Below are 10,696 nucleotides of genomic sequence, written 5' to 3'. Positions count from 1 at the left end.
CGCCCTCGCCCCTCACGCCCCGCCCCGCCCCTCAGTGACACCCCGCAGGCGTTCTCTCTCCCTCCTCGCCTTTTCCTTCCGCTAAATAATTCACAAAGCAAACACAAGTCCTGCTGTCACGCAGCCCTCCGCAGGCCTGGGCCACGGGACACGCCGGATGTGTGCTCAGTGCTGGGGGGGCAGCAGGAAAAGGGGGAGGAGGAGCCCCAGGAGGCTGCGTGTGCGCCTGTGCGGACTGGGCGCCAGGCCCTGGTGTGCCAGGAAGGACTCGCGTGGGAGGGGCGGAGCCAGGCGGCTGCCATTCGGGGTTGGCTTTTGTTTGGCTGGATTCTTTGAACTTGAGGCCTGGTGCTTTCAAGGCAGACACTATACTGCGGAGCCACACCTCCAGCCCTTTTTCGACGGGTTTTCTTACCCATGCTGGGATGACAGGCATGGCCGCCGTGCCCAGCCTCTTCCGTGGAGATGGGCACCCTGACAGCATTACTCCAGGGCCGGCTTCACACCTCCCTCCTCCCCACCTCAGCTGGATGGCACGAGCCGTCAGCACTTGGCTTTTTTGCCCCCCCCTCCCCGCATTTTTGCGGCAGTCACGGGTTTTAAACTGGAGCCTCACACTTGCAATGTACTTGAGCCGTGCCTCCAGGGCCCACTGCTTTAGCTGTCACTCGGTCAGTCTTAGGCTTTCTGCCTGGGGCGGCCACTGCCTCCTGAGCACCTGGGAGGAGAGGCGCGCGCTGCTGGGCCCCACCGGCGTGGCATTGAAGCCGGCCGTGTGTCTCTGCAGGGTCCACTGCCAGCTGGTTCGCCTCTTTGCTCGAGGAATCGAGGAGACTCCTAAGCAAGAGTCACCGAGCTGAGGAGCCGCTCCCTGCCGCCCGGGAAGCTCAAAAATCAAGAAAGGACCACAGCTCAATTATGTTCAGACAGACATTGACATTTAGAAGTTTATTTTTGATAGTTAAATCTTGATTTTAGAAAAAAAATGCCTTTGTCAACAATCGTAAGTAGATACCTGGCATTCTGAGTTCTAGGAAATCTGCGTCCCGGCAGGCAGTCCCGCCGGCTTTGCGCATCTTCCGACGCCAGCAGTGAAGATTCCCAAGCAGCCCACGCGAGCCGCTATTGCAATAATTCCGGGACTTGGCAGGAACTGGGCTGCGGCGTGTGGACACGGGTGTCCACCGGCCACTTCGCAGTGATGTTTTCTGGAGCTGTTTGCAGCCAGGCTTTGGAAGCAGATGTTGATCTCCGCCTTCGCTGGACGCTCTTGCCGTCAGGAGGTCACTCCGATATCCTTCTGTGTGGCGTGCGCAGACAGCAGCACAGCGCTCCAGAGCATGTCCTCATGCCGAGTGTGCTGGAAATGGGCCACGTGGCCGTTAGGAACCAGCGAGCAGCTGGCACCCCGGCCGAGGGCCATGCTGAGGCTCTGTGCTTGCTCCCAACCCCAGCTCCAGCAGCGGGTGACAGGGTCTTCCCACCTCCGGCTGGGTTACTTTGGTGCACGTCTTGAGTCGTCTTGGACCATATTTGTTCTTCTCTTCATCCTGGGTTCTACATATTTATTGGAAGCTCTTTCCTGTCAATCAGAGGAGTGTGGGCGGGCGGTGTCCTGGCTGTTTGTTTTGTCTCTAGCAGAAGGGATGGTAGCTTCCGGTCTTGGCCCTGAGGCTAGAGACCAGGACTTCTGCTGGGCCCCGCACCCTTGTTTCCAGCCCAGTGTATATGGTAAGATTTACGTCAATTAGTCTCTGTGAAGTACAAGAATGTGCAGCTGAAACTTGATTTGCAAGGAGGCGCTGTTACAGGTGTGCTGAACGTGGGCCCTGGCAGAGGGCACGAGTGGATGCTGCGTTTGACCCGGGGCATTTATTCCCTAATCCCTTGTGTGGATTTCCATTAGAAGCTGATGGGAAATGTCCTCTTCATCCCTCAGTCCCTCCCAGACAGAAGGGCAGCCATAGAGGGCCTCATTCAAAGTAATGGAGGGTTCAGCAATGACTCCAGGTCTGTGCTGGCTTGGGGAGGGGTGGGGGCACGGGGATACCAGGGCCCAGGGCCAGGGCCAGGCAGCCCCGAGCAGCCTCCGCCTCATCCCACAGCGGCTCAGGCAGAGCCCACGCTGCCAGCCCTCCCCCCCCCCCCAGCTCCACCCAGAGGCCGGCAGTGAAAAGGGAAACCTGGAGCTGCGGCAGATGCAGCAGGTCTGGCGCCCTGAAGGGCCTCCGGCCTTTGCCCCGGGCAGGAGGCAGCCACTCACATTCCGGGCCCATTTCTTATGCAGCTACCCGGCCCCACACTGGGGGTTTGAAGATACCGGGACTGGTGTTAGATGGGGAACACGGGAGCCTTTGGAAGGGTTCGTCCATGTTTTAACTTCCTTTGTGGCTCACTGGTGCAAAATAGTCAGCCGCATTCATGCGTGGTAACTTATTCCTGTTTATTCGAGTGCGGAGGTGGCGAGGCCGCGAGCTGCCGCCTCCGCCCCGCCGCAGCCCCGTCGCTGGGAAGTGAAGGGCCCGTGCAGGGCGGCCTGGCCTCCTACTCTTGCTGGTTTCAAGACTAGAAAATGGTGTATTGCACCAGAGGTGTTTGAGAAGATAAAAATAAAGTTACTTTGGGCAGCAGGTGGCATTTTCTTTTATTTGCAAGTTCTCTTTCTCAAAGCAGAGTACTTTATTTATGAAAACACATGAGTGAAGTTTAAAAAACAAGACCAAGTGAGCAAAGGTGTAGCTGCACCTTGCTGAAAATGGATGGCACCCCAACCCCCACGCTCCCGTGGCCGCCTTCCCGACAGCCCCCCGTTTGCAAATCAGGGCATCACTTCCTGCTTTTCAGGGTTGGACAGCCTGGTTTGGAGGTTATGCTATTTGGGGAAAGAAACAGACCGTGTGTTCTCAGAAACTTCTTTCTGCTGGCGCGGTGGGTCTCCAGCTACACGTGAGGGTTGGGTGTGGGAAACTCCTCTGCCACCTCCAGAGCCGGGTTCCAGCGCCCCGCCCCCTCCCCCCTTCATGAGCGAGGAGCTGCCTCGCTGAGCAGTCAGGGAAGGATGGGCGCGCTGCAGAGGGGAGGGGAGGAGGTGGCTGGGGTGGTGGAAGCAGGGGTGCTCTAGGAAGGCTGTCTCTGAGGAAGTTCGTCTCTGTTGCGTTCCAGCACAATCGCTGCTGTCCAGCCATGGCTAGAGAAAGTAGGGGAGGAATGTGACCCGTGAGAGCAGGGAGAAGCTAGATGGACAGATGGACGAGTGGGAAGATAGGCGGTAGGATGTAAGGGGGGGTGGGCTGACAGGTGGATGGGTGGATGGATGGACGGAAGATGAATTCGGGACAGGTGGATGTGTGAGTACAGGGAGGTAAGGTGTGTAGATGGGCGGGGAGATTGATGGAAGATGGGTGTGCGGGGGTGAATGTAGATGGAAGGTAGATGAAGGGTGGGTAGACGGATGCTGGATGAGTAGGTGGGTTGGTGGAGTGTGAGTGGATGGAAGATGGACGGGGGGGGAGGGAGGGCGAGTAGATGGGAAAATGGATGAGTGGGGAGGTGAGCAAGTGATGGAAGGATGGGTGGGGAGAGTGGACGGATGGAACGTGGGTGAATGGGTGGGTGGATGGAGAGCAGATGAACAAAGGATGAATGGATGGTCAGATGGGTGGATGAGTGGGTAAGATGGATGGGAGACAGGCGGGTGAAAGATGGGGTAGAGAGGCTGAGTGAATGGGTGGACGGCAGATGGATGTGCCGATGGGTGGGTGGACGGATGGGATATGGAAATGCCCGGCTTCACGCAGCCACACTCAAGGTGCGCTGTCTCCAGACCCCTTCCTTGGGAGCCGGGCAGCCCCTGCCTGCTGGAGCTCACGGGCCCGGGGGATGAAGGGCGGTCAGCACCATTTGTTTTAGAAGCAGGGTCTTCTGCCCTGCTGGGATGTTGCCAGGGCCCATCTTCCCACAGGATGTACAGCTCGTGGGAGCCAGCACCTGCACCCTGTCTCTGCCTGGTCTCCACCCCCTCAGCCCTCCCCAGTGTCCTCTGGGACTCGGGGCCCACCTTCCGCTCGCAGCCCCTCCCCCGCCAGGCCCTGCTTCCCCCCAGTCCACCCCGGTGGCCTCCCCTCCTAGCCTGCTGCCCTGCCGCAGGAGCGAGGGGTGCGCAGGGACCGGGGCTGCCCAGCTGCTGGGCCACACACATCCAGAACCCTGCCAAGAACACGGTGGGCCTTGCCTTGGCACAAAGCATTTTAGGTTTATTTAAATAAAATTATAATGTATACAAGACTTTCTTTAAACAAGGTTTTCTTTAAAAAAATGTGACGGAGGCTTCTCCCATCCGTTCTTCATAGAGGACGACCCTTTACGCCAGCAACCATTACGTACAGCTCAAAATAGACTCAGGCTTCAGACATACAAAAGGTAACATTCAATCTACTTCGGTGACTAGTCATAGAAATTAAATACCCACCCAGACTTACGCCACCTGCGACAAAGCACGGTCTCCCTGGCAGGGGGCCCAGAGCCTGGGCCTGGCCCGCCCGCCCGCCCCGTGGGCTCCACACCAGGACCCGCTGGCAGTGTCGGCTTGGGCTGCCCTCGTCTCCCTGGCCGCCAAGGGCCACGCGGTGGGGCCCGGCCCCTGCCATGTGGTCAAGTCTTCATCTCCCTTTCTCTGTAAAAGGGCTCAAACTAAACCACTCTGCCTCTCTCTGCTCAGGCTCCCCTCCGGCCTGCGAGAGGCACTGCCGCGGCTCGGCACAGATCAGGGCTCACCCTGCCTCCCCACAGGTGCCTAGGGCTCCCACGGGTGCTCCTTCCCTGCCCCCGTGCACGGGAAGCTGTGGGTCCCCCCGCAGGGCTCCTCCTCCATGTACCAGGCTGCCGCTCCGCCCTGGCCCACGCCGTGCCTGTGTGGCGGGGAGCCTTCGCCCTCCAGGGTGGGGTGTGTGCTTGATCTAGCCGGTGGGTGTGTGCCCCCGTTCCCTCCCCCCAGCAGGAAGCCCTTGGGATGAAGGGGTCACCATCCAAGCCATCAGGCCTCACACCCAAACCAGCAAATGAGGATCGGAGCAAAGGTAAAAATTACATCTGAAAAATGATACAAAAATAAGAAAAACAGCTTGCTCTCTGTAAAAAATATAATCTGTTTCTTCAAAAAAAAAACAAAAACCACAATCTTAATGACGTCTGGAGGGCTCGGTGACCCACCCTGCAGGGGCCAGCGGTGCCGGTGTCCTGTTTTTGATGTCCCACACGGGCGTCCCGGAGGAAATGGCACCTCCGAGCTCCGGGCCGCATCCCGGGCAACGGCGTCCGCAGCGCTCGGCTGAGCACCGGGGCTTCCCTGGCGGAGCCGGCCACAAGAACAGAAATACTGTCAGATGTCAGGGTGGCCCCTAGGGTGGAGGGCGCTGCCAGGCTTTCCTGGGGCCCCACAGCCTGCCCGCCCCCGGCCTACCCCATCCATCAGCCAGACTCCAGCTGACTTCCACCTGAGAGCAACCAAAGGGCAGAGCACCCGAAGCCTTGCCGGCACGCTCCGGCCTTCCGAAGAGCCAAGTGCTGAAAAGATGTGCTTCTACCTGTAAGCCCTCCCTCTGCCGTATGTCGGCAAGATGCCCGGGGGGGTGGTGGGCCAGGACCGGACCCCCTGGGACCCGAGGGCCTCTCCTCACCAGCCCCCATGAGCCAAGCTCAGAACGCAAGGCTGTGCCCGACCCCGCCCGGCGCCAGCGCTGAGGGTCAGCGAGGCACCTGGGTCTCACTGAAGGCCGAGAGAGACCGCTGGCGGTTTTGGAGGCCATGGAGGGGCCTCCGTGCCCCCGCTCACCATCGCCAAACCCACAGGAGGGACCACAAACCACTCTGCTATGGCTTTGATGGGGACACACCTCTGGGGTCAGGAGAGCCTTTTCGGCTGGCACTGGGTCTGCGCCCAGGGCAGGGAGTGAACGAGGAGCCGTGCGGGGCTGGAGGCGGCGTCCTTCCGCAGGCCGCAAGGAGCCTTTGCCCACCCGTGTGGACTAAAGTGCTTCACCCCGGCGGGGCAGCCCGCCCCTCCCAGAGGGGGGCAGAACCCGGCCAACACGTAGAGGAACGGCAGGTCCAGGGGGATTATTGCAGAAGACCAGGTGGCGTGGGTCGGTTCCACTACCGCGCTGTCTGGAAGGGACCCGCGGCCTGTCAGGACTAGCTGTCGCCACCAGAGGCTGCCGCGGCTGTGATCTTCATGTACTGCCCGAAAATGGTCTCGAAGGCCTCATCTCTGTGCACCATGGCGCCGAACACCAGCGGCTGGTGGGAGGGAGCGTGTGCCTGAGCCCACTTCTGCCAGGCTGGACGAACAGAACTGGTGCCCATGCCCGAGCAGCCCTGCGGAGCCTGGGGACAAGAGCAGATGCCCCTGCCACCCACGACTTCCAGCCTCCGGAGACACAGGGCGAGGGGCGGGAGCCTGGGCTGCTGGCCCAGCGCCTCCCTCCCCGGATGGCATCGCCTGTGGCCCCCATCCGGCTGTGCTCTCTGGACCGCACTGAGGGGCTGCGGCAGGAGGGAGGCACCGGCCCAGCCGAAACTATACCAGGGATGCTCAGAGCCCACCCCAACCCCTAAGGAGCACCGGCCTGGCACTTACTTTCTGGGTGGATGGTGTCGAAACAGCGATGCCCATGCCAGAGCCCGGGAGGACGGACAGGACCTTGTACTGAAAGACAGTGTGGGCCGTGACCACAACCATCCCCCCCCCACGCCCCCAGGCACAGAGAAGACCTACACAACCCTCCTGATCTAGTCACTGAGCAGCAAACCAGTTAGTGGCCTGTCCCGCCAGCCCAGGCGGCCAGGGCAGCAGATCCCCGAGTCTGTGGCACAGGGGATCAGGCTGCTTTGGGTGGTTCTGGGCAACAGCGCAACAGCAAGCAACACACTACCCACAACACCCAACAATACACCCACAGTACTCCATGCCCCTGCACACAGTGTGAGCCAACAGCCCTGGGCTGCAGGTGGCAGTGGAGGGAAGCGAAGGCTGGGCACCCCACCACCAGCGCCCGGCGGGAGCCCGCGGCTCAGAGTCGCTGAGGCACACCCGGCCGAGCGCGCCTGCGGCTCACACCAGCCCGCCTCTGGGCCAGGAACAAAGTCTCCAGAAAAGCTGGTTAAGAAACTGCCCTCAGGATACAGTGTGCCCACTTTGAAGCCAGCATCTATGCCGGGAGTTTGGCAGCAGAGACGGAGGGGGCAGAACACCGTGGCAGAGCTGCCGCTGGGGCTCCAGACGCTTGGCCAGGCAGGCGGCCTCCCCGCCCCGCACGCACCTTGAGGGCCCAGCGCAGGGGCCGACCACCAGAGAGCGGGGAGGATCTGGGGTGTAGGCCGCGGTGAGGGACGAGTATGGGGAGTGGAGGATCTGGGGTGCGGGCCGAGGATTATTTGTATCTTTGACGGGGTTCTGCAGAGACTTCTAGGCGAGCTGTAACACTGGTGGTGGCCCCAGTGCTGTGAATCACCCAGTAAGCCCTCGCGCATCGTGACCGGTGAACATTGGGGGGAGGGCACCCACCTTCTGGATGTCGGTGATGTCCACCAGCTTGATCACTTTGTTCCTCTTCGACGACCCAGACCTGGAGCTTTCGAAGCACAAGTAACTAGATGGGGAGGGAACGCAGAGTCAGTGGGCGGCACCCAAGCCGGGGCTCCGGCTCAGGACCTCTGCCTCCACCGCCCTGTGGGGTGGGCAGTGACCCACCAAGCACAGCGCCTGGAAGAGAGCTGCAGACCTGCTCTGTGCGAGAGCTGGGGTTTGCTCCCATGGGCTCCCTGGAAGAGGTGAGGGGGCCCGGGGCTGGCCAGTGCTCTCCTGGGCTGGGTGCTTTGGCTGGGGGAACACAGGGAGCTCGGGGCCTTGACTGTGGCAGGCACTAGGGGACGGGCAGCCGGGGCCTTGCAAGCTGTCTGCACGGGGCGGGGGTGGGGGGGTGACGGGAGTCCCTGTCACGCATCCTTGTCTAGCAGAAAAGCCCAAGCCATCTTTGGGCTGATGCATCTTAAATGTCCTGGAGTGGGCCCTGACTTTCAGTAGGTCACTGTGTCTCCCCTTCCCAGGATGCTCTGCTGCTCACCCCCTTGACAGCCATGGTCACTGCATGGTCCCTGGGGCTCGAGAGGGTGGGTCAGAAGCAGGGTGTGGCCCTCCAGCCCACACAGCCAGGTGGAGCAGGACAGGGAGACCAGGCCCGGCACTGCTGGACCCAGCTGCCTGCCCAGGGCCTGGGAGACCAGGCCCGGCACTGCTGGACCCAGCTGCCTGCCCAGGGCCTGGGAGACCAGGCCCGGCACTGTTGGACCCAGTTGCCCACCCAGGGGCCTAGGAGACCAGGCCCAGCACCGCTGGACCCAGCCGCCCACCCAGGGGCCTAGGAGACCAGGCCCAGCACCGCTGGACCCAGCCGCCTACCCAGGGGCCTAGGAGACCAGGCCCGGCACCGCTGGACCCAGCCGCCTGCCCAGGGGCCTAGGAGACCAGGCCCAGCACTGCTGGACCCAGCCGCCCACCCAGGGCCGCCCAGCTGCCTGCCCAGGGCCCGGGAAGCCCTGCTGCGCCCCACTCACTTTTCCGTCACGTACAGAACCCCGTTCCTGATGTAGTCCGTGGGCATCTTGCGGTCTCGGTTTATCAGGCAGCAGCGCCAGCCGTTCTCACACACTAGGGGAGAGGGCCGGCCTGAAGCCCTCGGACGGGCATGCCCAGCCCGAGCCCACCTCAAGCTGGATTTAATCAGCGCTGATTTTTCCAAGACACATCGCAGCCTCCAGCGACCGTCCACTCATCCGTGCATGGGGAGGCAGACCCAGCGGCCAGAGGCAGCTCCGTGGTGGGGTACCACGCCAAGCAGGCAAGAGGCCCCGTCCCCAGGCCTGCACACACACCGCACACACACGCATGCGCACGCACACACACATGCACACACACACACACACACAGTCCACGCAGTCTATTGTGAGGCTTGGCCAGTGGAGTGAGGCAGTGTCAGGGAACACGCTTCCTCCTCGGGGGCGCGTGGGGCTGTGTGTGAGCGCCCGGCCAACCGTGAGGTGCAGCCCGCCGCCGCAGCCCTGGCCAGACGCACAGACGGGGGCTTTGGGCTCTCGTCCCCGCACCTGTACCTGCCGATCTGGGGCTCCACCTGGAAGACTGACCAGAGGTCAGCTCCACAGGCACCGGCTAATGGACACCTCTGGCTTGTCCACACAGACCTATGTGCCAGGACACATCCGGCCAGGGGCAACTTTGGGCCCCACCCCACGTTCCCCAACACTGACGTGGGCAGAGCTGAGCCTCACGCCTTGGCATCCGGGCCGCGCAGGGAATGGGGCCTCCTCTGGCGGAGGTGGCCCTGGCGCCCTGGCGCCCTGGCGCCCTGGCTCCCTGGCGCCCTGGCTCCCTGGCTCCCTGGCGCCCTGGCGCCCTGGCTCCCTGGCTCCCTGGCTCCCTGGCGCCCTGGCTCCCTGGCTCCCTGGCTCCCTGGCTCCCTGGCGCCCTGGCTCCCTGGCTCCCTGGCGCCCTGGCGCCCTGGCGCCCTGGCTCCCTGGCTCCCTGGTGCCCTGGCTCCCTGGCGCCCTGGCTCCCTGGCTCCCGCGCCACCTCCCTGGGAAGCAGATACGCGCTCCTTCGGCCCGCAGCCAGGGTGAGGTCACCCTCCAGGAGGGGCCGGGCCTGGGCCCCGCTCCCATCTCCTGTGTGCCTGTTCGGCTCCTGACTCGGCCCCCACGTACCGGCCAGAGGACGCTCGTTCTCCGTCAAGTTAAAGATTTCGTGGAAGTTGCCCTTCTTGGTGCTGTGGAAGCGGCCCACCTCTTCGTCTTTGCTCAGGCCGGCTGGCGCACTGGACACGCAGCTCCGTGATGAGGCCGTCTGCAGCTGCCAACGGCACCCAGGGCGCGGGTCAGGGTCTGGGGAGACGCAGCTGGCCATGTCGGGGTGCGGGGGGGGCACAGGGGCCTCCCTGCCCACACTAGCTGCAGGCCCCGACCAGCTCAGCAGCTTCCAGTCCACATGTGAGGGTGCAGCTCCCAAGGCCCCTTCCAGAGCCGGCCCTGGCCACACAATGCCCCACCCTCCCCAGCCCGAGGCTCCGGGCCAGGCCTGAGCCCCAGCACACTCTGGCCGAGGCCATGGCTGCCCGGCGCCGTGGTAACCACAACACAGCAAGGGCACCGCATCAGGTCACAGCAGCCGAAGGGTTCACACGACACTGTACCTTGTCATACCCTGACAGCTGGCCAGAAAGGAGACAACAGACATGTGACCACCACAGAAGGAAAGGGGTGCGCGTAGGACGTCTGAGCAGAGTGGAGCGGACACATGGGCCCGGAGGCTTTGGCCTCACCCTCGCTGCCCTGGCTCTCTACAGTGGCTTTGGCTAAGGGGTCTGAAGACCCAGGGAAACCCCTGCCCCCATCACCCTGGGGCCTGTGGGTGGAGGGGGGCTTCCTCAGGGCTGAGACCCACACACCTGCCACAGCGGAGCCCTGGGGCGGGAGGGGCTCCTCTCAGGGCTAGCGGCCCCAGCATGGGACAGGAGGGACGCCTGGAAGCCACAGGGCCAGGATGGGAAAATCTCCAATGTCCACTGTCCTGAGGACCCCCTAATCTGCCAACATCACCTTCCCCAGGGGCAGAGGTGAGCAGAGGACT

At 62.6% G+C, this 10,696-nt stretch overlaps 2 protein-coding genes across 2 annotated transcripts in view; one reads left to right on the top strand and one right to left on the bottom strand.

Annotated features, from left to right (window-relative positions):
• Cerk (ceramide kinase) overlaps positions 1 to 1,830 on the top strand; it is a 31,901-nt gene extending 30,071 nt beyond the window's left edge. The window contains exon 14 of the mRNA XM_013025722.1: positions 788 to 1,830. Within this exon, the coding sequence (XP_012881176.1) occupies positions 788 to 860 (73 nt within the window). The 3' untranslated portion in view covers positions 861 to 1,830. The remainder of the gene's footprint in view (positions 1 to 787) is intronic.
• A 2,400-nt stretch (positions 1,831 to 4,230) lies between these two features.
• The window catches only part of Gramd4 (GRAM domain containing 4), a 64,731-nt gene continuing 58,265 nt past the window's right edge, over positions 4,231 to 10,696 (bottom strand). Inside the window, exons 15-19 of the mRNA XM_013025721.1 lie at positions 9,775 to 10,224; positions 8,611 to 8,704; positions 7,562 to 7,646; positions 6,635 to 6,703; positions 4,231 to 6,294 (exon numbers count right to left, since the gene is read on the bottom strand). Coding sequence (XP_012881175.1) covers positions 6,190 to 6,294; positions 6,635 to 6,703; positions 7,562 to 7,646; positions 8,611 to 8,704; positions 9,775 to 10,224 — 803 coding nt within the window. The 3' untranslated portion in view covers positions 4,231 to 6,189. The remainder of the gene's footprint in view (positions 6,295 to 6,634; positions 6,704 to 7,561; positions 7,647 to 8,610; positions 8,705 to 9,774; positions 10,225 to 10,696) is intronic.

This window comes from Dipodomys ordii, unplaced genomic scaffold (assembly GCF_000151885.1).
Source record: "Dipodomys ordii isolate 6190 unplaced genomic scaffold, Dord_2.0 Scaffold87, whole genome shotgun sequence".
In the NCBI taxonomy this organism is placed as follows: Eukaryota; Metazoa; Chordata; class Mammalia; order Rodentia; family Heteromyidae; genus Dipodomys; species Dipodomys ordii.
The sequence above is the reverse complement of the archived record's forward strand: the minus strand, read 5'-3'. Positions and strand labels throughout refer to the sequence as shown.